This window comes from Neophocaena asiaeorientalis, unplaced genomic scaffold (genome assembly GCF_003031525.2).
Source record: "Neophocaena asiaeorientalis asiaeorientalis breed wild unplaced genomic scaffold, Neophocaena_asiaeorientalis_V1.1 scaffold45, whole genome shotgun sequence".
Lineage (NCBI taxonomy): Eukaryota > Metazoa > Chordata > Mammalia > Artiodactyla > Phocoenidae > Neophocaena > Neophocaena asiaeorientalis.
The window spans coordinates 11,964,959-11,989,200 of NW_020174642.1; the positions used below are offsets into that span (position 1 = coordinate 11,964,959).

A 24,242-nucleotide genomic window follows, 5' to 3' on the forward strand; every position below is an offset into this window, starting at 1 on the left:
GGGCCGCAGCGCCTGAGACAGTAACCAGGGTCTGTGATGAAACCAAATGCACCACTCACACCCATGAGGACAGCTACTGTCAGTAAAACAGAAAATTGCTGAGGATGTGGAGAAATTGGAGCCCTTGTGCACTGCTGGGGGGGAAGGCAGCAATAAAATGGTGCGGCTGTTATAGGAAACAGTATGGAGGTTCCCCAAAAAATTAGTGTGGAATTACCATCTGACCTAGCAATTCCACTTCTGGGTGTGTGCCCAAAAGGACTGGCAGCAGCCTCCTGGAGAGGTATTTGCACACCCATGTTCACGCGAGCATCGCTCTCAATAGCTAAAATGTCGAGGCAGCCAGTGTCCACCGATGGAGAGATGGATAACTAAGATGCGGTCCATTCATGCAATGGGGTATTGTTCAGCCTTAAAAAGGAAGTTCTGACGTCACCGTGGATGAACCTTGAGGACCTGATGCTCAGTGACGTAAGCCAGTCACAAAAGGACGGGTAGTGTGCGATCCACTGATGTGAGGTCCCTGGGGGAGCCGATGCACAGGGGCTGAAGGTGGGCGGTGGGGCCGGGGCTGGGGGGCAGTCATGGGGAGCTGCTGTTTAACGCATGTAGAGTTTCCGTTTGGGGAAGATGAAAAGGTTCTGGAAAGGACGGTGCTGATGTCTGCACAACAGCCTGACTGCCCTTAATGCCACTGAGCTGTGCGCTTAAAAAGGGTTAAAATGGGAAATTTCATGTTACGTGTATTTTACCACAATTTAACAAACCTCGCGCCACCCGCCATTGTCGCGATCTCCAAATGCCAGCAACCCCAGCTGCGCATCATTTTCCCGCTCGGACCAGGGAAAGACCATATGTACTTGCCTGTACGTACTGCAGTTTAGTCTGTTCATTTCTAGCCTAACACGATGGAAAGTGTAAAGAAATGAAAGTGATTAAACCTGAATGCTAAGCAGATACGTTAAATATAGAATACAGTTTTTTAGCAAGTCTCTGCCCATGTAAAACTATCAGTGAATTCCACGCAACTGTTACACTAAAGAAGTGGAAAAACTCCATGGTCCTCATGTTTAATTTAACACCTAATTTAGCAAAATCAATTTGCACAGCTTGGGTCACACGGCCTCTGGCCACTCCAGGCGCTGAGGGGACACGTGTGGCCCCTGCACTTATCTTCCATGTGAAGGGCGCCTTCCCGTGAGCCAAGTCTCAGGAAGTGCATGGGATGGGTGGAAATGACACAGTAGGACAAAATGCTCACAGTGGTGGCTGGGCCCGTGAGGCGGGTGGCTGGAAAGGACGGTGACGTCACAGCCAGGGCCTCCGGGTGGACAGGCGTCTTTACTCCCCCACGTTCACGTCCCAGGACCCCGGAGCCTGAGCAGGCTCTGACCTGCCTCTTGGAGAGGGCAGGGGCCCCACCCAGAGGGGTCAGGCCACTGACCTTTGGGGTTCAGTCCCTCACCTCTAGGAATACTCCTGGCTGGAGGAGACCAGTGTCTGGTCAGAACCCTGTGTTTCCCCCCAGTGAAGGTGAGAGACAGGAATTGGATCATGTGATGAAGTAAGTTTATTAATCCGGGTGCCTGAGGAGGTGCTGACAGGACGGAAGTCGAAGCCAAGTGACGCAGGCAGAGGAACTGGGAGGGGGACGGGTGACACAGAGGCAGGTGGAGGCACCTCCTGGGAGGCAGAAGCCCGGGGAGCAGCGAGGTGGGGGTTCCCGGGGCAGGATCAGAGGTCAGTCAGGCCAGGACAGTGGGGACGAAGGGGACCCTGTCCCGAGTGGGGGCAGCCGCCCAACCCAGGTCAGGAGTGAGGGAGGCTGGGAGGACCGAGTCACGGGGGGACCTGAGCCCGGCTGGCCCGGCGGGGACGTGCCCAGTCAGCAGCGGGACGTGCCCGAGGCAGGGACGCAGCAGGCAGGGCGGCAGAGCAGGGACACAGAGGAGGAGGGTCTGCGGCAGGACGAGGGGCAGGGGGTGGGCTGGCAGCACGTGGGGGCTGAGCAGGGGGGGCCTCACAGCACACGGACTCGCAGCACGCAGGTGTGTAACAGACGGGCTTGCAGCAGACAGGTTTGCAACAGACAGGTGTGCAACACAGGCTTGCAGCAGATGGGCACACAGCAGGCCTGCTGGCGGGGGGAGCAGGTGCGGCAGGGGGGCTCCCACACTTGCCCTTCCTCCTTGGGGTTGAGAACTGGCTGCAGGAGCCCCTCGTTAGTGCTGGCGTAGTTTCTACAATAGTTTTCCCTCCTTAAACTTGTGAGTGTAAATATCCTGAGTTGCAGGATGTTTTCCCTTCGCTCCTTTGTTTGGCTCCAGAAAGTTATGGAAAATGTTGAGGTAAGGTTATGCTGAGTGTGGTTTAGAGGTGAACACCTCTCCAAATTGATGAATTCTGTTCCACCTCTCCTGTGTTTGGGGTCCTTTTAATATCAGTTTAACTTTTAAGCATTTTAAAATTTAAGTGTACCCTGCGTGCCGCCACTAGTGAGCTCGCGCGCCTAGAGCCCGTGCTCCGCAACAAGAGAAGCCACCGCAGTGAGAAGCCCACGTGCAGCAACGAAGAGCAGCCCCTGCTCGCCGCAACTAGAGAAAGCCCGCATGCAGCAACGAAGACCCAACGCAGCCAAAAAAAAAGAATCTTAAGTGTAAAGTGACATTGGCACGTCTTATAAAATGCAAGTGGTTCAGAAGATTGGACCATAGCGTGGGTCTAGGGTCACGTTCCAGCAGGGCCTGGTGTGAGACCCAGGCTCTGCCAGCAGGAGGTGAAGGATGCCCAGAGCCCTGGCAGCCCAGCCTAGCGTGCCCAAGAGGAGCGTTAATGGGGCACGGTCGGACATGGACTCTGCAATGAAACTTTCTCAAGGAGCAGCGCTCACAGGTGTCTGAGTGAGTCTGGGGCCGTGAAAGGGACGCAGGACTGCAGGGTAAGTCGGGAGCCGTTTTCATCAACATTTCACCCAAACTCAAGTGCCTTTCTGCACAGGCTGTGCACCCCACACTCCTCGGCTGAGCAAATTGCCCTTCTTGGCCCGAGGTTGCCTCCCTCAGAGGTGATGCCCTGAAAGACTCAGAGAGAGGGAGAGGGTCTCCTGGAGACCCCACGTGTGAGCAGTGGAGACGTGCGGACCCCAGGTAACACCCAAACTTAAAGCCCAGGCAACAGTCAGTTTCCCTCGTGGATCAAGAAGATGTGGTCCTGGGGAGCCTGGAACAGAAAGTCAGCATGGGCTGACTCTGGTGAAGAGGTCGACGCCTGGAGCAGGGATGGCCACGACGGCCCTGGCCACAGCTGTGGGGTTAGACAGCACCGTCTGAGCACCTGTTCTAGGCCAGGCGGGGATCCTCCAAATCACAGAGATAAAAGATAAAACCCCAAATACGATGAGAGAAAATGTAATAAACGGACCGTGTGTTTCGCCGACACCAAACATGACAGTCCATTTGCTGGGGAGGGAGGAGGCACAGCTAGGATAAAACAGTAGAGACAAAACAGCATGAACCGCTCTGAGCTGAGTGCACAAAGGTGTGTGTGTGTTTGGACTGGAAGGGCTTCATGAATTTCAAGAACCTCAGGTCTTTAGAGCCCACCCACCCTAGACATGTGTTGGCAGTTTTTAAATGAAGAGAATTAATAGCAGCCCCTTCGCCGTGCAGGAAGAAACAGCACATAGTCTGGAAATGAACCCCCCCGCAGGGCTGACTCCGGACCCCTCTCCCACCAAACAGTGAAAGACACAGAGCTTCTGGGGGACCATCCGGGATTAAGGCTGATTTGATCTTTTTTCAAATTGTTACATCTTTCTCAAGTAAAGAGAACAGCGGTGTATTTTCATATAAGCAAGAGCTTAGAAAGTACTCCACTCACATGTCCCTCTTGAAAAGAACACTTAAAGAAATAAGACAAACGACCAAGTGATGAAGCAGACAGGAGCACCTGGGGGGTTGGGCTGGCGTCGGTGCAAAGAAGGGGAAACAAGTCGAAATAGCCAGTGAGATGGGTTGTGTGTGCAGAGTCTGATCCTTCGTAAGCAGTGACCCTGGTGAGGTCCTAACACTTTATTAATATCAGATGCTCTGTCTGTGTGAGAGCCACCTGGCTGCTGAGCCCTTGAAAAGTAGCCAGTACCACATGTTCGGTTTTGGGGGGGTTTTTGTTTGTTTTTTTAAGAGAAGAAATTGTTTTGTTCACTGTTGTATCTCTGGTGCCTAGAACAATTCTTAGTATTGATACACAGAAGGGCCCATTTTTATGAAAGAATAACAGAGCATCTCACCACAAGTCATGTTCCTAAGTAAAACAAAAATGTCCACAAACAAATGGATCTAAAACTTGCTGAAAACCCGACATGTGGAAGCTCAAGGAATGCAAAGTAGATTGTTTTTCTATTCCCACTTTGCTCTATACAGGTAGGAATGAATTATTATACAATTTTTCAAGGTCCTAAACAACTCAATCAAAATTTACCTCAAAACTCATTTAATCAAAATTTACCATTTAATCAAAATAAAACTCATTTAAGTCATTTTTTTTTCAAATTTACTTTTCAGAACAGTTGGTCATAATCCCTGAATACAAATGCCTTGATCATTTGGAATATGCTACAAAGGCCGGCGGATGGGCTACAGAAGGAACAATGGGAAAATCAAGAGTCTGGACTGGCTCCTACTTGGAGCAGCAGTGATGAGTCAACCAATGATGACTGTATACAAATGGAGACAGGATTACTCTCAATTTGATCTTCAACTTGCTGGACGTGCACGACTGATTCTCTTCTTTCAGTATAACTGATACCATAAGAATATGGCTACATTAACTTACTAAAAGCAACAAGGTACAAAGATAAAGGTATTAATCTCTGGAAGTATTTTGAAAACACTGATAAACACTAAATATTTAATACTAAAACACTGCAGGATCCCCTCAACAATCCCTACCCATTTTCCCAACTTTTAAAAAATTTTTGCATTATTTATTATTGATTGTCACCTCCCCCACCTAGAATGTAAACTCCGTTAGAGAAGAATTTTTCCGGCTGTGTTCAGCCTTCTATCCCCGGTGCCTGAAACAGTGCTTGGTACATAGAAGGTGCTCAATAAATATGTTAAATCAGGACTTCCCCGGTGGCACAGTGGTTAAGAATCCACCTGCCAATGCAGGGGACACGGGTTCAAGCCCTGGTCCAGGAAGATCCCACATGCCGCGGATCAACTAATCCGTGCACCACAACTACTGAGCCTGCGCTCCAGAGCCCGCGAGCCACAACTACTGAAGCCCACGCACCTAGAGCCCTTGCTCCGCAACAAGAGAAGCCACCGCAATGAGAAGCCCGCACACTGCAAAGAAGAGTAGCCCCCGCTCGCTGCAACTAGAGAAAGCCCGGGCGCAGCAACAAAGACTCAGAGCAGCCAAAAATAAATAAATAAATTTATTTTAAAAAAATATGTTAAATCATTAAACAGGAATATTAAGTGGGCTTTTACATTTTAACTAAGATTGAACAAAATGCCTAGACCTCTCTTTTCCTTCCAAAAATCACTTTAGAAAAATATTGAACAAATAGTGAATCTATAAGCATTTTAAAAGCAGCTTTTAGTAACACGTATTGAAATGGTAACTTTTTGGATATATTGGGTTAAATAAAATATGTTAAATTAATTTCACCTGTTTCTTTTTTCACTTTTAAATGTAGCTATTATAATAGTTTACATTTGAGGTCCCCAGCCAAGGCCCTTCTCGCTGGGGAACACCCGTGTCCTCCAGGTGATTGCCTGCCCAGCACCGTCCCTGCAGGGCCAGGGTGACTCCCTCCTCCCTGTATTTCCCAAGAGGGCAACCTGCCTTAATATTTGAATTCCTGAGGGGATCACCCAGTGAACACCTGCCACTTCCAAATATCCCTCCTCCCCCTTGGCTGTTGGTCCCTGTGATGGTGAGTTTCATGTGTCAACTTGACCAGGTCGTGGTGCCCAGTTGTTTGGATAAACATGTCTGGATTTCATGACAAACTTATTTCTTAGGTGAGAGCAACATTGAAATCAGTGGACTCTGAGGAAAGCAGATTGCCCTCCAAAACATGGGTGGGCCTCACCCAATCAGTTGAAGGCCTTAAGAAAAGACTGAGGTCCCCAGAGGAGGAAGAGACTCCACCAGCAGACCATCTCTACACTCGAGCTGCAACACCAGCTCTTCTCTGGGAAGCCCGCCCTGCAGACTTTGGACTTGCCAGTCTCCACAATCACGTGAGACAGCTCCTCAAAATAAACGTCTCTGCATACGTACACACACGTCTCATTGGTTGTTTCTCTGGAGAACCCTGACTAACACAGGCTCCGTCGTCACCGCACATGGCTCTCTCCCTCCTGGCCTCTTCACACAGACAGGAGCACTCACCCTCGTGCCCGGGGCACTGGAGAGCAGCTGGCCCCAGCCTGTCTGAAGCTGTTTCTGGAGTGGGCTTTATGCCTTCAAGGCAGATGCTTTATTAAACGGAGTGTCCCTTGTCTCTAGTAAAGCTCCAAGTCCCCAGTGTGTGAGACCCAGGGCCTGGTTACCTGCCCGCTGCCGTCCTTCACTGGTGGAGGCTGCAGGGGTCTCCAGGTGAGCAGGAATCTCTGGGCTGGAGGCTGCAGGGGAACTGCTAGCACAGGACGCCCAGGCAGAGCGCAGGAGGGCCTGTCTGGCCCTGCCCAATGGTCCTACTGCCCTGGACGCAGCTCAAGGCCACACTCCACATCAAAGCTCTTCCCTAGGGTTTGCACAGATATGCACTCAGGGTCTTAGAGAGGGCCTGACAATGACTTTATTTGTTAACAGACTGGCCCCTCACATAGAGCAGAAGAAAATCCACGATCTGACAAGGATGGAGAGGAGGACGCTGCTGAGACTTAGGGTCTAGAGGAAGCCAGGAGCCAGTCCAGGGAGCCAGCTGGGCAGTGAGAACTCAGCCCAGGCTGTGGAAGTGGGTGGTTCTGGGGCAGAAGAAGATCCCAGACTGGGCTCAAGGCTGCAGAGATTTCAGATGGAATTCAGGGTTGGCCCTAGGAGTAGCTGGCAATGTGCCCAGTCAGCAGCAGACTGAGGCAGGGATGCAGCAGGCAGGGCGGGAGCACGCGGGACGGCAGAGCAGGGATGCGGAGGAGAAGGGTCTGCGGCAGGACGAGGGGCAGGGGGTGGGCTGGCAGCACGAGGGGGCTGAGCAGGGGGGGCCTCACAGCACACGGGCTCGCAGCACGCAGGTGTGTAACAGACGGGCTCGCAGCAAACAGGTGTGCGGCAGACGGGCACACGGCAGGCCTGCTGGCAGGGGGAGCAGGTGCGGCAGGGGGGCTGGCAGCTAGACTGCCGGTGGCACGAGGCCATGCAGGGGCCGGTGCAGGCTGGTTGGCAGCAGGGGCTGGACACGCAGCTCACCGGATGGGGTGCAGCCGCTGGGGGCGCGGCGGGGGGGCTCGCAGCAGCTCTCGGCAGTCGTCCACCTGCCAGGAGGAGCCGGTGCAGGAGTCACAGGGACCGGGCAGGCAGAGCCGCTGCCGTAGCTCAGGGCGCTGGAGCAGACGGACAGGGTGGACGCGGCCGTGGTGGGGGCGGTGGCTGGAGGAGGGTGAGAGTGTGTGTGTGTGTGTGTGTGAGGTGCTCAGGGCTGCCCAGCTCTATAGCCATCCTGTGTTGTGGGTTGGCACGGCAGCAGCTTGGTGAGGTCTTCCCGTCCTTGTTTAGTGTCCTGCTCTGTTTGGCAGCACTGGTCACTGTCTGTAGATGCCTTTGGCTGGTGAGGCTCCTGAGTGGGGGTGGGGCTGTCCTGACCTGTGTCTGTCTCCAGAGGATAGACGGTAGGAATCTTTTTGATGTTTTTGCAGGGACAGTAGCAGTCAGGTGACTCTCGTTAGTGACAGCCCTGTGCTCCACTGGGGGCAGGGGCTGCTCTTGTAAACAAAACTCCTGTTCCAAAGGAAGGGACAAGCAGGAACAATCCCAGAATCTGGGCTTTGAGGCGAGGGAAGTGTTTTCAGGTGTGGACAGGTCTGGCCACGCCCCACTGGCCTGGCCACAGGGTGGGATGCACTTGGTGAGCAGACGCTGCTGATGGTGGGGGGAGGTGAGGGGGCCTGTGTCCACTAGGAGTGAGCCCTGGGGCAGGTGTGAGGACAGGTGTCCCCCTGGGGCAGAGACTGGCTCACAGAGAGGGGCAGGGATGCAGACGCAGGCTAGCGCAGAGAGAATGACCGTGGGGGCAAATGCCTTTCGCTTCATTGCGGCTTGAACGTCTATAGAACCTCCCCTGATAGAGTCTTAATGCTCACACCTTCCACTATTCTACAATATCAGGGGGCTCCAGACAACATCAGGGGTTCCTACAGCCCCTGGGTGCAAATTAGGACAGGATCTCCTCCCTCAAGCACTCCCCCTCACAGGCAGAAGGATGTGGTGGCTGTGACCTGACCCTCTGTTGTCAGTTCCTGGAGTCTCTGTCATAATAAACGTTCAGTAGCAGAGCCTTGTTGCCCATGGAGCCTTGTCCACAGACACCTGCACAGTGTGTAGCAGCCCGTGCCCCAGTGCTCGGTCTACACCTGGGACCTAGTGACATCTGGCCATGGTCCCTCGTGTCCTCACTCTTCAGCCACTGTAGTCTGCCAAGTCTCTGAGGGGCAAGGGCGGGGCCCTTGGTGATGTGCTCGGCAGCAGGCCTCTGCAGGAGTAGCCAGGGCTCCATCAGGGACTTGTTGGGGGTCAGTGGGCTTCAGGGTGAGGCTGATGGGTGGGGCTGGGGACTCTGCTGGAGGACCACGTGGCAGTCAGACTGCAATGGAGAGATATTACCTCGACGAAATAATAGCTTAAAACTGTCAAAGTGAAAAACTCTAATCTACACATCCAGGAAGCTTGATGAACTTCAATCTTTTCAACACAAAAGATTCACAAACAGACATGTCATACTAAATATGCTAAAAGTCAAAGACAAGGAGGAAATCTCAAAAGCAGCAGGAGAAAAATGCTGAGTCACTCACAAGGGAAGCCCAGTAAGATTAACGGCTGACTTTCCATCAGAAACCGTGGAGACCAGAGGCAGTGGGACCATGTACTCAAAATGCTCAAAGTAAAAACTGTCAATCAAGAATCCTATATGCAAAGAAAGCTATTTTTCAAAATGGAGGAAAAATATATTCTCAGATAAATAAAAACTGAGAGGATCTGATATTAGCAGACTCATCTTATTAGACATACTAAATGGAGTTCTTTAGGCTAAAAGCAAGTAACCCCAGACAGAAATTCCAACCCACAGGGAAAAAAAAGATGCCAGTAAAGTTAATTATGTAATTAGAAAAGACAATACAAATGCATATTTTTTTCTTGTTTCTTCTCTTACTTGATTTAACACAATTTATAAAACAATATATATATAAAGCATATTGTATAAAACAATATGTATACAATGTATTTTGGGGCCTATAGTCTAGAAATGCAATATATTTGACAACATCAGCCCAAAGGAGGTACATGGGAGCAAAACTGTACTGGGTAAAGGAAATTACAGCAGATGAGAACTCAGATCACAGGAAAAAGTGAAGAGAACCAGAAATGATAAAAAGGCTAGGATAACAAAAGCTTTGCGTTCCTTTCTTCTCTAAGCTTCTTAAAAGTATACTAAGTAATAATTATAACAATATATTCTTGGAATTTTAAGATGAAATATTATAACAGGAAGGACAAAAAAGACAGGAAGGAATAGAGTTACATATAAAAATGAGCAGTGTTTTTATATATAACTGGAATTGAGTTGGTATAAATTGGAAGTTGATTCTGATAAGTTAACATAAGTACATGATAGACCCTAGAGCAAAGGGAAACTTAAAAATATATGATGAAAAAAATCATTAAAGAAATAAAATTGCTACATTGGAAAGTATTTACTAAAAGCAAAAGAAAGCAGTAGAAAAGGACTAAAGAAACACAATTACAAGAAAGACATGAGAAATAGGAAACAAAAAAGTGAAATAGCAGACATCAATCCAACTACAGTTGATGCTCATTATTGTTATAGAAAGTCACTGCGAACACTGGATTAGCAAGTACTCAACCATTGCTTCTAGGGGAAATAAAGATGTAGGTTCCTGTGAGCCTCTAGCCTCATTTTCATCAACTAATCAATACATAACCTTGTGTTATGTGTGTCTTGGAAAAATGCACTGAGTTTTCCTTTACTCTCATGAAGACTGCTTCTGACACCAGATGTGTGGGTCTTCGCCCACCCCGACAAGTTCTCTGACACCATATGAGTGCCCTACAAGTCAGCTCAGTTCTGACCCTAACCAGAGTCAACACAGACCCCACAGGTTAGGTTTCAGTTGTACAATACCGCCCCCGGCTTCAGATGCCAATTACAAGTAGCAGGCGCCCGGGTGACCCACAACGTCTGTCTGACTTGGCTACAGATTGGAGGTTCCCATGACTCCTTGAATAAGTTGCTAGAGCAGAACCCAGAAAAACAGTTTACTTATTATTGCTGATTTTTTACAAAGGATATTTTAAAGGATGCAGACCAACAGCCACATGAAGATACATAGGGTGAGTTCTGGAAGGGTTCTGAGTGCAGGAGCTTCTGTTTCCATGGAGTTGGGGTGTATCACCCTCCTGGCATGTGGACGTGTTCAACAACCCAGGCGTTCTCCAAGCCCTGTACTTTGGGGATTTTTATGGAGGCTTCATCTTGTAGGCATTGATTAACTCAATTTCTAGCCCCTCTCCCCTTTCTGGAGAATAGGAGGTGGGGCTGAAAGTACCAAGCTACTAATCAAGGCTTGGTCTTTCTGGTGACCCTCTCCCATCCAGGAGCCCACCAAGAGTTGCCTTATTAGAATAAAAGACAACTCCTATCCCAGGAAATTCCAAGGGATTAGGAGATCTGTGTCAGAAACGAGGGTCAAATACCAGATATTAGCCAGGGTTAGATAGATAATAGATATGGTATTATTTCACAATGTATGTTTAATATTTATTGTTGATTCATTAGCACTGAACTCACTTCCAACAGCAGCATAATTCACGCCTGAATGGCACTTATCTGATGCACGTATTTTCTTCCTAATGCACATCACAGCCTTCTTGCACTTAGGAACACTAGACAGCACTTCAGCACTATGTTTGGGAGCCATTTCAAGCAGCAAGGTCACCAGTGAAAAGCACAAAAATGTAAAGAACATAGCTCTAAATGACAGCAAAAGGGCACTTGTTTACAGTATGAGCTGAAGCAAGAAGGCAGAGCATTGCCTTGTCATCCTCAGCTGGGAACATGCATGTTGTTCCCATGACATCAAATGTTTTGCAGCTCTATGCATGTCCATGAATGACTTTGGAAGTGCCAAAAGTATTGATTTGGGGGTTACAAATCAATTTTAGAAAGTAGGTGAATTTGCACATACAAAGTCTGTGAATAATGAGGATCAACTATATGTCAGTAATAACATAAAAGCAAATAATGCAATCAAAAGTCAGAGATTGTTAGACTGCATAAACAAACACGATTCAACTATATGCTCTCTGCATGAGACATACTTTAGATTCAAAGACAGAAATAGATTGACAGTAAAAGGATAGAAAAAGATATACAAACTGAAACCACAAGGAAATATTAATATTTTACTAATATCAGATAAAATAGACTTTAAACAAAAATTGTTAACTACAGACAGGCATTTTATAATAATAAAAAGTCAATCCATCAGGAATATATAACAATTATAAACATACATGCAAATAATAACAGAGCTTCAAAATACATAAAGTTAAAACTGACAGAAATGAAGGGAAAAATAGACAGTTCAACAATATTAGTTTAAAACTGTAAAATACCAATTTCAACAATGTATAGAACAACTAGAGAGAAGATCAAAATGGAAACATCAGACTTGAACAGCACAATAAGCCAACAAGTCCTAACAGACATCTGTAGAACGCCCTACCCAACAGCAGCAGAATATACATTCTACAGAAACACACATGGAACATTCTCTAGGGGAGAACATATGCTAGGACAGACAACAAACCTCAATAAGTTAAAAAGGACAGAAATAACGCAAAGTATGTTTTCTGACCATAATGGAGTGAAATTAGAAATTAATAATTGAAGAAAGTGGGACGTTCATGAATATGTGGAAACTAAACAATACACACCTAAATAACCAAAGGGTCAAAGAAGAAACCAAAAAGGAAATAATAAAATACTTTAAGATGAGTGAAAGCAAAGATCAAAATACCAAAACTTATGGGATGCAGCTAAAGCACTTCTTAGAGGGAAATTTATAGCTGTAAGTACCTATATTAAGAAAGAAGAAAGATCTCAAATCAAACCTAACCTTCCACTTTAATTAATGGATCAAAGACCTAAATATAAGAGCTAATTCTATAAAGCTCTTGGAAGAAAACTTTGGGATAAATCTTTATGACCTCAGATTTGGCATTGGATTCTAAGATATGGCACTAAAAGTATAAGCAAGAAAAGAAAACATAGGTAAATATGACTTCATCAAAATTACAAAGTTTTGTGCTTCAAAGGACACCATCAAGAAAGTGAAAAGACAACCCATATAATGGGAGAAAATATTTGAAAATCCTATATATGATAGGGCACTTATATCTAGAATACATAAGGAACTCATAACACAACAATTAAAAAGGCAAATAATCCAATTAAAAACTAGGCAGAGGACTTGATTAGACATTTCTCCAAGGAAGAGACATAAGTGGCCAATACACACATGAAATGAAAAAATACACAGCATCATTATTCATCAGGGAAATGCAAATCAAAGCCACAATGAAATACTGCTTCAGGCCCACATGGGTCGCTAGAATCGAGAAGTCAGATAATAACAAGTGTTGGTGAGGCTGTGGAGAAGTTGCAACCCTCATCCAGTGCTGGCGGGAATATCGGATGGTGCAGCTACCTTGGGGAAACAGTCTGGCAGTTTCTAAAACGTTAATCATAAAGTTACCCTAAGACTCAGCAATTCCACTCCTAAGTATATACCCAAGAGAAATGAAAACACATGCCCCTACAAAAATGTGTACGTGAATGCTTATAGCAGCATTATTCATAATAAGCAAAAGGCAGAAACAAGCCAAATGTCCATCAACGATGAATGGGGTGATCAAAATGTGCTATATACACACAGTAAAATATGACGTGGCCATGAAAAGGAATGAAGCGCTGATACACGCTACATCACGGGTGAACCTTGAACACGTACTACGTAAGCTAGTTACAAAGATCATATATTACAGTATATGATTCCGTTTATATGAAATGTCCACAGCAGGCAAACCCGCAGATCCAGAAAGTCAATGAGCTGCCGCTTAGTGCTGGGGGTAGGGAGCGGGGTCGTGGGGGGCGGGGAGCCAGAGGGCTCAGGGCTTCTCTCCGAGGCGATGAGCATGAGTTACGACGTGCTGTGGTGAGGGCTGCGCCGAGCCGCTGACTGCACCGTACGCCACCGAATCGCGCACCTCAAACGTGTGAGTCATATCTCAAAGAGCCTGTTAGAAAGTTACTGAGCATGACAGTAAATAAAGAGATGGAGTTGACGGCGAGCCAGTCCCCCGGGGGACCCACAGGTTGGAGGCTTGTTCAAGAAAGCAGCTGACAAGCCAGACTTTCACCTGAGAACTGGAATTCACATTAAAAACAAGAGGAAAATGGAAATCACAGAACTGAAAATGCAATGGCTGCAACTGAAAGCCCAGCAGCTGTGGGTTTGAGAGCAGATTGTACAGAACGACGAGCCCCCGGGGGTATCAGGATGGAATCACAGTCGACAGAAAACCAGCTGGGAGAACCTTGGCTGTGAGAGAATCAGGGATGCTGACTCGGAATGGGAAGGATTGGTCACACGCCCAGGAAGTGCCTTGTGCTGGACCCTGGGGAAACCTCCAGGGGCGCTTCCACCCTAGCCGGGGACGGTGGGAATATTAGCTGGATCTGCGGAGGATGGGACTGCAAGTCACAGGTAAACAGACCCCTAAAGAATATGTTTTTGTTATTTTGTTTACATTTCCTGCTAAAGGATGTCAAACTAAAAACTCCGAGCCTTATCCCTAGCCTTTGACAGCTTAGCACACGAGAAAATTATAATTGCTGTACAGACTCCTAACAAATGGTCACACAGGCTCTGCCTGCATACTCACAGTGATGGGGACCTCACTACCTATCACGGCCGGCCACTCTTGACCTCTTGACCGGATCAGTCGTGCCCTTCACACGCTCTGGCATTGAGAACGTGCAAAGGTACGGGAAGGGGGGGTCATTCTACAGGAAGAGTGGGAAGTGTCACTGACCTTAGCGGGGAGACTGGGAACTTTCAAGGTTACGACGATGGAAAATTCTTCCGGGAAGAGGTCGCATCTGAAGAAAATCCTTGACGCAGGAAAGCTCAGGTCATGTGGGGCAGCGGCTGAGAGCTGAAGTCCTCGCGCACCTTGGACCTGTGTCACCGTGACCCCGACCGCAGTGCCATCAGGAGGGACCGCCTCTGCCAGGATGTCCAGGGGCCGCAGGTCTGTGTCAAGGAATCACACGTGGGTTATGCCAGGGCGTTTACGGGGGTGCCCAGGTGTGGGTGTCCGGGCTCTGGTCTCAGTGTCCTACAGGGTCCTCGAAAGAGCCCTGTGAGCAGGGCGCCACGATTATCCCGTGTGGACTGAGAATGTCTCCTGACACATCAGAAAACAAAGGATGTTTCAGCCATCAAGCCATCACATTACAGCCGCCCCCGACATGCACCCTGAGGAGACTCAGGACGGGAAAACACGGGATGCTGGCCCCAGGTAGCTGAGGTGCACATCAAAGGAATGATTTCAGGGCTTCCCTGGTGGCGCCGTGGTTGAGAGTCCGCCTGCCGAGGCAGGGGATGCGGGTTTGTGCCCCGGTCCGGGAAGATCCCACATGCCGCGGAGCGGCTGGGCCCGTGAGCCATGACCGTTGAGCCTGCGTGTCCGGAGCCTGTGCTCCTCAAGGGGAGAGGCCCCAACAGTGAGAGGCCCGCGTACCGCAAAAAAAAAAAAAAAAGGAATGATTTCAGTGAGCCCGGACTCTTGCATCTTCCCATACACAGAAACGCACTGAATTCCTTAACTTGAGATGTCGGGTTTTCTTTAATTAACAGCATTCTTTTGATGGTCTGACTACCTGGTTTTCTTACAAAACTCCTCTGTATCCTGGCTCCGCCCTGACCTCGGAGCCGTCCCTCAGAGCCATCTGAGATGCTGTGTCCTGGTTAAGTCCTCAGTTTTGTCCGCTGAATAAACCACAACTCTTAACTTTTAGGTTGTGCATTTTTTTCAGTCGACGCCCGTCTATCCAGTGAGAAAGCGGAGGCACCAAGGGTTCACGGCCACCCGGGTCTACCGTGACCTCTCCTTCCCACCCTTCTACCCCGTCCCCCTGGGTTTTGCTGCCATTTTCAAGTCAACCACCAGGCGCTGTGCTGGGTGTGCTGGGGCACAAGGAAGCCCCCACCCGGCCCCGGGGAGCCCGTGGTCCCTGGGAGACAGGCTCGCGCACGGGAAGCCTCCAGGGTCTGAGACAAGGCAGGCACGGCATCCCCGAGCCCCCAGCTCAGCCGTCTGTGACACGGTCCCGGTGGTGCCATCGGAGGGCAGGGCCCCGGACAGGACCTGGACGCCGCCCTGGCCTGGGCACTGCATTCCCCACACGTTGTAGAGGAGCAGACAGGCTCCTGCTCCGCAGTTCAAGGTCATCAGAAACAAAACTCACCTGAGCCCAGATGATAGGAAAGGAGAGCGGGGAGCGCAGGGAGCACCTGTGACTAGAGGTGGGATTCCAGACGGCCCACCCGGCCCCGCAGTGGAGGGAAGTGCTGGCTCAGAGCAGAGCCCATGGCTGCCCCTTGGACCCTTCCAGACTCGGCCAGCATGTGTCAGGCCGTGGCATGGGACAAATGACAGGCACGTGCGAATGAAACAGCCGTTCCCCAGAGCCGTCTCCCTCGGGGTCTGGCGGTCCTGCTAAGGGGTCTGAGCCTGACACAGGGGTGCTGGCCCTGGAGCCAGTGGTCAGTGCACCACGGGGATCGGTCAGCAAGTCAGCGGGGCTGCGGCCATGAGAGCAGAGGACGCCCCCTCTGCACTCGCCCCGCACTCGGGCCCGGCCCCCACCTTTGCCGGGGCTGCCCCTTCCCCCGTCCAGGGACTCACAGCGGCCAGAGGGCGACCAGCACAGCACTGAGGGGAGAACGCGGGGGGAGCAAGGGGCGTCACAGACGGGGGCAGATGAAGTGGAAGACAGGAGCTCGTTTTCTCCATTAAGTCCAGGGAATTTAGGAAACAAGAGGTCTCTCCGAACCAGTTCAGAGGAAAGACACCGAGCTCAAAGAAGAGAGGAGGAGAAAGCAATTCAAAGTGAGAGCTTGAAACCTGGAAGGAGAGGTCAGTAACGAGAGGGGCCAGAGCAACACACTGCGGGGGAAAGGGCGAGAGGACAGGGGACTCATATCCAGGACACCGGGGATTCTTACCAACACGGGAAAGAGGACGCGCTGTGCAAACAAGGAACGGGGCTCCTGAACCCAGACCACACTCGCTGCCCCGCCCCAGCGCCCAACATGGTACAGAGTCTGGGGCCATCAAGTGGGGCACAGCCAGGGACGCTGACATCCTCCTGCAAGGGGCATCCTCAAGTGCCCGGAGGCACCCACGGGGTGTGGACACGCCCGAGGGTGCGGGGACCAAGGGCAGGCTGGACGGCGGTGGGCGGCCCGGCCGCGTGCAGACCTGGACTCCGGCCCGAGGCTCATGCCAGCCCTGGGCGGGGGGACAGCAAGACTGAGGGATGTGGCGGCCTGAGCAGTGTCTGGGAGGACGGGCGTGTGAGGCCCTCTGGGGGATGTGGTGAGGGAGGGTCGGCAGCTGCTCTGTGACGGGAGGGCAGGGCACTGTTGCCATTTACGCCACTGAAAGCGAGAAGCGGCCTGGGAGGAAAGAGCATCGTTCCTGGGAAAGCACCTGTGTGTAAACAAAGGCGCTCGCAGCTTGGCGCTCTGATGTACTCCAACATCAAGGGCGGCGGTCACCCCGAGGCCGCTGTGTGTGTCGGGGACGGGGTCCCAGAGAGACGCCAGGGAGGAGTCTGGCATCTCAGGGGTGGAGGGGTGCCCGTGTCCTGGGGGACGGACCCAGGCCGGGGGTCAGATTCCACATCCTATGTGGTCGTGCCCGGCTGGAGTCCCTGGGGAGCACGGGCTCTAAGTAAACACTGTGTGTCCTAAAGTCACCCACAAACTGAGAGACACAGGGTACGTGGGCCCTGTCTGGCAGTGGCCCGCCGTCGCGGTTTTAGCCGTGGCCCCGCCAGCGTCCGGCCCTTCAGGAAATGTGGGCCCTCCACCAGGCAGGCCGCTCGGCTTCCAGGACATGCCTCAGCCCGGCCGAGCCCCAGGCACCGGCAACTGGGGGGACCCAAACTCAGCTAATCTCAGTGCGGGTCTCTCCCTCCACTGTTTAACTGAAACAGCCTCCTCCTCGTCCCCCCGCGCCCCCCAGAACCCATGCAGGCCCGAGCGGCCTGTGGCCTGGCAGGTACTCATCCACACGGGCTCTCTCCACCTGAGCCTGGTCCACACGCCCACACACCTGCCGAGGGTTCTCCAGGTTGACAGAGACAGTGCGTTCGTGCCTTCCCAGGAAAGCCCCGCTGGATGCAGGAACGAGCGAGTGACCGAGTTCACAAAGGTCAGTGCCACCTCGGGACGTCCAGATGCCTAAGCGATAGACTCCAGCAAGTTAACCGATGGGACATGTACACTGGCACCTGCTGGACTCATGCTGACGGGCTGGACAGACAGACAGACAATGGCTGAGCCATAGACACCTGACCTACAACCTTGGCAGCTGCTGCCCGGAATGCCCAGAATGTGGCCGGTGACCACTTTTGTCCCCACGTCCAGTTCAGGGCCCCACGGAGAAAACCGGATCTGCTCCCCAACCAGGCACATGGGGCGCAGCTGCTGGTCCAGCCCCAGCTTCCCTCGCCGACAGCCTCCATCAGGCCGCACCCGGGCCTTCCACTCTCCACTCTAAGCTGTGCCTGCCTGAGCCCCTGCCAAGCCCAGGTGACACTGGTGGGCCCCTGTCAGAGCCGGTGGGATAAACAGCCGGGCTTGGCCTCATTTGCATGGTCTTCGTCTGTTCCACAAAGCCTTCTTGAAATGCCAGTTTCCAGAATAAATCGTCGTTGCCCTGTGGTGCCTATAATTTAGCAGAGAGACTGTGGCGGCCACAGAGAGATGAACTCAAAGCTGGCTACCAGTAGGGCCCTGACCTAGACCTCAGCATCGTAAGATCTGGCCCACAACTGACTCGCTGCACCTCTCCGAGCCTCAGTTTCCTCATCTGTAAAATGGGAGGGTGGCGACTGTCCGTGTCAGGGGCTCAGCTAAGCTGGAGAAAGAGCTGAGCCACCAGGTGTCGTAGGAGCCGATCACAGCAACAGGCAAAGCGGGAAGAGAGTGAAGACTTTAACCCTGTACTGCGACAGTGTCAGCAAGACCCCCCACCCCCCGGAAGGGCACCAATGGGCGTGCCAGGGAGCCCAGGACAAAAGCCACCTGCAGTCTGATGAGCCCTGGGGCCAGGGAGGGAGCGGGAGGAAGGGCCACGAGTGGGAAAGCACTGGGGCGTGGGCCAGAGTGGGGAAAGTGTCTTCACGGGAGGCCTGAAAGGAGGCCGTGGGTGCAGATGTGCATGTGAGTGGGCCGTGGCCATGGCCGTGGCCGGTGAGGCCAGCTCCCCCAAGGACGGAAGTGCCCTGGCTGTGCCCCAAGTCTGGGGGGAGTGGGCAGCGTCCTTGTGAGGCCTGTGGTTGGCCTACGAGATCTCTCAAAGCAGCTCTGGCCAGAAGCCAGGCTCCTCGTGCCCTGGAAAAGTCCCCTGGGGAGGCACCCCGTGCTGGGGCCGTGAAGACTGGGGTTATTTGGTGGAGGGGCAACTGCCTTATGCTGGATGCACAGGTATGAGCCACAGGCCTGCAGCCAGGTGGACACCCGGCCAGCTTCAGACAGTCTCTGAGATGGGCCCCTCCACTGGGGGTGGGGAGGGAGGGAAACGAGACGGCCAATAAGATCCTCTTTCCTCTGGATTTCGTTGAGTTCAGTGGGTGCCCAGGGACCAGGACAATTCATTTCCAAGAATTTAGGTGAGGCTACTATTAGGTGTGCCCTGCGGGACAGTGGGACTGATGACACTGCCATAGTGACAGAAGAGTCCAGTTTGGGCCCAAGAAGAGGCAGATGGACCAGTGATAGGGAGGTCCAAGGGCTCAGAGACCCATGCAAGCGGGGATGACACGCGGTCCGGGCTCCACGCAGATCCGTGGAGGGTGGACCGATCAGTGGGTGGTGGTGGGAAAGCTGGGCTTCGGTGGGGAGAGAAGCCAGGCCCAATTCCTCCCTGAACAGGACACAGGCCATCAGCTCCAGGTGGGGTGGAAAGTGGGACTTCCATGTCAGAGGGGGAAGTCGGGGGCTCTCTTTGCGACCTGGGGTTAAGGAGGATTTCTCAACACTGCACACAAACCATCAGAAAGAAGCTGGTCCGTCTGCTCACATCAAAACAAGGATTTCTGCTCAATAAAGGACACCAAGGGCCATGCTGTTGTCACAGGACAGAGCAGGAAGGGGGTTTGCCGTTCTTAAAACTGGCAAGGGGTGAACACACAGAAGGAACAAGGCACCCAGGACACCAGCAAAGAAAACATAAGAACAATCCTTACCCCAAAGGCAGGCAACCTAAGAAAGAAACAACTCAAATATGATGAAAGCTAAGTCAATACAGTCAGTGTAAATTAAACAGTGACAAGGTATCACTTTTCTCCTATTACACTGGTTAAAAAAGGAAACAGGAAAAAATATAAAGATGGAGCACAGAAACAACCTAAATGTCCATCGGCAGGTGAATGGATAAAAAAGCTGTGGTACGAAAAAATATTCACAATGGAGTACTACTCGGCCGTAAAAAAGGATGAAGTAATGCCATTTGCAGCGACATGGATGGACCTAGAGGTCATCATGCTAAGTGAAGTCAGTCACACAGAGAAAGACAAATACCATGTGATATCACTTCTATGTGGAATCTAAAATATGACACAAATGAACTGATCTACAAAACAGAAACAGACTCAGACACAGAGAACAGACTTGTGGTTGCCAAGGGGGAGGGGGTCGGGGAGGGAGGGATTGGCAGTTTGGGGTCAGCAGATGCAAACTAGTATATATAGAATGGATAAACACCGAGGTCCTACTGTAGAGCACAGGGAACTATATCCTATATCCTGGGATAAACTGTAATGGAGAAGAATATGAAGAAGAATATGTATATGTATATAACCGACTCGCTTTGCTGTACAGCAGAAATGAACACATTGTAAATCAACTAGACTCCAATTAAAAAAAAAAAGATGGAGCACAAAGGGGCAATTGGCCCGTCCCTGTTGTGTGTTTAAATCTGCTTTTCTTCACTTGTTTTAAAGGACGTCAAGGAATGTGGAGTGAGGCAGGGCTGCTGGGCTTCGAACGGGACCTGGGCTCTCTAGGCTGGAGCGTGAGATGTCCCTGGGATATCCAGAGCCTAGAAAGCCAAAGGCCACATAGGGACCAGGCCACGGAAGCTACAGGGGAGGCATCGAAAGAGCAGGACACCGGCAATGAGCCCTAGACATAACAGAGCCCCCTGGGCGGGCTCAGGCTGCACACATATGCACGCTTTCAAATCCACACACGTCCCCTCCCTCAATCAGCCTCCAGAGTCTGTGTTAGCCCCTGGGAACGCCTGACGTTGTCCAGTGGGCCAAGCAGGGTGTAGAGCGACGGCCGCTGCCTTTGCACCCAGCTCCCCCGGAACCCGCTGTTTCCCATGGCAGCCTCTGTGTTGACCTCTCGGAGGCTGGTCCCCCCTTTCTTGGGGGGCTGTGGGAGGGGTTGGGGATATTGCCAGGCAGACAGGAGCTGCTCCCTGAATGGGATTGCCTCACAGGGACTGGGAGAGGGACTGCCCACCCCTCATGGTGCGGTCAGCCCTGCGCCGGGCCACTTTGTGGGTCAGTTTGTAACTTCCCCCCCGAATTTGCGAGAGCATCTGTGTCTGCCTGCAAGAGGGCAGCTGCCAGGGCTGCCAAGTAGGTCTCCTGAGTAAGATCCACACGGCTGGTAAACAGCTGACGTGAATTCACTTCACGTAAACAGGCAACAGGGCGTCCGGGATGCCTTAGTCAGCTGACGCAGAGAAGTCCGCACGCAGAGCAGAGCCAGTCCATCTCCCGGCCCGAGCTTGCCAGCTCCAAACCTGAACCTTCCTCACATGTTCTCCATTGGGTCCAGCAGCCGAATGGCCTCACCAGGCACGTGGACATTCAGGAGGCGAAGACAGCGCGTGCCACGCAGGCGGCAGGGCTGGCACGGGGACGAGGGGGTTTGGACGGGATGCTCATTTGCCCGCAGGGTCCCGCCCACAGAGGCATCTCCACTGATCTGAAGAGCCTCCTCCCCGTCTTCTCCTACCAGGAGCCGAGGTGGGCGAGGCGAGGATGAAGGGGCAGCCCTGACTTCAGAGACCTTTGCAATAGAAACAATGCTCACTCCCGCTGGGCGCGATCATTCTTTGATCCAGCCAGCTTTCCATGTTCCCTTATCGCACGTCCTCCAGGTGAGTGAAAACGTGAATAGCGATGAATCCGGTTGCAGTGGCCTCGGGCTGCAGAAAGTGGAAGTCCAAACACTCAGCACCCAGAGGCTCAGCTGCCCCCAAATCCTGTTGCGCGTGAGTCCCCCCGATTCTACTGTCCTTAAAACTTGTGTATGAATCAGCAGTTATGGAATCAGAGTGAAATGGGAGATCAGCTCGTTCAAAGCCTCAGATTATAGACCAGGATGGTCCGCACGGAAAGGACGTGTGGGTGCAGCTGAAGAAGAGGAAGGCGTGTGGTCCTAAGTGCTTCCACGAGAAAAGAAAAAAGGTACCAAACCGACCGTCGAGGCTTCCACTGAAGAAACTTGCACAAGAAGAGCAAGTGGAACCCCCAGTGAGGAGAAGGGAGTAGAAGGGCAGAAATCAATGTGATGGAAACAAAAGAAAAATTCATTGAAACCAAAGCTGTTTCTTCAAGAAGATCAATAAAATTGATAAACTTCTAGCCAGACTGACAGGGAAAAACAAGAAGGAACAATGTATCAGTGTCAAGAACAAAAAATGAGATATCACTAAACATTTTTCAAAAATTAAAAGGAAGCAGAAATAGACCCGGGGACATAGAGAACAGACTTGTGGCTGCCAAGGGGGAGGGGGGTGAGCAGGGTAGGGATGGAGTGGGAGTTCGGGATTAGCAGATGCAAACTGTTATATACAGGATGGATAAACGACAAGGTCCTACTGTACAGCACAGGGAACTAGATTCAATATCCTGTGATAAACCATCATGGAAAAGAATTTTAAAAACATGTATATATATGTATAACTGAATCACTTTGCTGTACAGCAGAGATTAACACAACATTGTAAATCAACTATACTTCAATAAAGTCAATTTTTAAAAAAAAAATTAAAAGGATAATGAGGAGACTCTACAAACAACATTAGGCCTATATATTCAAAACCTCAGATGAAATGGACCAACTCCTTGATAGGCACAAACTGTAACCAAGCAGGACCCTGTGGGGCCTTCCCGGGACAGAGCGCCCCCATGTCCTCCACCTGCCTCTCGTTGGTAGAAAGACTTTAGCCTCCTAGGCCTTCCCTGAGTTCCAAAGAATAAATTGAATCGGAGAAGTGAGAAAACGTAGAAAATTCAGTCAAGCAAGACAGAGTAATAATAGTTTAGTCACTAAACAAACTCAAAGAACTTTAGTTCCTCCTCGAGGGCTGTAGGTAATATCCTGAGTCACACCACTGAGTTGTTTCGCAGATACTGAAACCCCACCAGGTGGAGGAAGTTAACTGCATGCTGACCAGCAGCAGGTGGACCCCAGACTGGTTGGAACCAGCAGGTTGAAGATACTGATTCCTGATTACCTCACCACCAACCAATCACGAGATAATCACACACCACAGCTCCTTCCCTCACCCTGTCTTTAGAAACCTTTCCTGAAAGCCTTTCGGGTAGCCACCCGAACTCCTTCCTTGGCGCTTGCAGTAAACACTGCACTTTCCTTCACCACAGTTCGGCATCAGTAGATTGGCTTTACTGTGCATGGGCGAGTGGACCCAAGTTTGGTTCCGTAACAAAACTACCGAAACTCATTAAAGAAGAAGCAAATAACTGGAATTTCCTATATCTATTAAGAAAACTCCAGTTTCTTAGAAATTCCTACTAAGTATTTGAAGAAGACAAAATGCCAACTCTACACCATCTCTTGTAGAAAATGGAAAAGGAGCTTGCCAACTCCCATGATGAAAACCGCGTTATCAAAGCCAAGGATGTTACAGTGAAAGAGAACTACAGACCAGTACCCTCATGCATACGGATATGAAAATCCTGAACAAGCTATTAGCTAATCAAATCCAGCAACACGCCAGAAAGACGATACATCACAGCCAAGCGGGGTTTATCTAGCAACTCAAGACTGCTTCAGTATTCAAATATCAATCAATGTGGGTACACAGCACCTCTCTATACTAGTTTCCCAATTTCCCGTGAATCTATAACTATTTCAAAATAAAAAGTTTTTAAAAATCAGTTAATGTAATTCACGACGTTAACAGACTTACAAAGAAAACAATATGATCATCTCAACAGATGCACAAAAAGCATTTCATGAAACCCAACATCCGTTCGTGATAAAACCTCTCAGCAACAGAAGAGAACTTTTAGCCTGAGAAAGCTAATCTACAGAAAGCTACAGCTAACGTGATCCTTCACGGTGGAAGACGGAAGGCGTTCCCCCTAAGTTCAGGAGTGTGTGTTGACATACATGCACCGCCTTGCTCTCTCCACCAGGGGGCATGGGGGAAGTGACACCCAGCGGCAGTGAGCACACCTAGCTCCAGGCCTTGGTTTCTAAACGCCACCATCCACTACAAGGGACCTGGGCTCCTTGGAGAAGTGCTTGACTCCAGGGATGCTGGAAGGGTCCAAGAGACAAATGAAAGAGCTCCAGTGGTCAAAATGTCAAAGATGGGTCCTTGTCCCAAACCTGAAGCAATTCGAACAAGAAAATGATGATAATATT

At 50.7% G+C, this 24,242-nt stretch overlaps 1 protein-coding gene across 1 annotated transcript in view; it reads right to left on the reverse strand.

Moving 5' to 3' along the window:
• TSPEAR (thrombospondin type laminin G domain and EAR repeats) overlaps nt 1-24,242 on the reverse strand; it is a 58,066-nt gene that overhangs the window by 24,688 nt on the left and 9,136 nt on the right. The window contains exon 2 of the mRNA XM_024758285.1: nt 14,347-14,567. Coding sequence (XP_024614053.1) covers nt 14,347-14,567 — 221 coding nt within the window. The remainder of the gene's footprint in view (nt 1-14,346; nt 14,568-24,242) is intronic.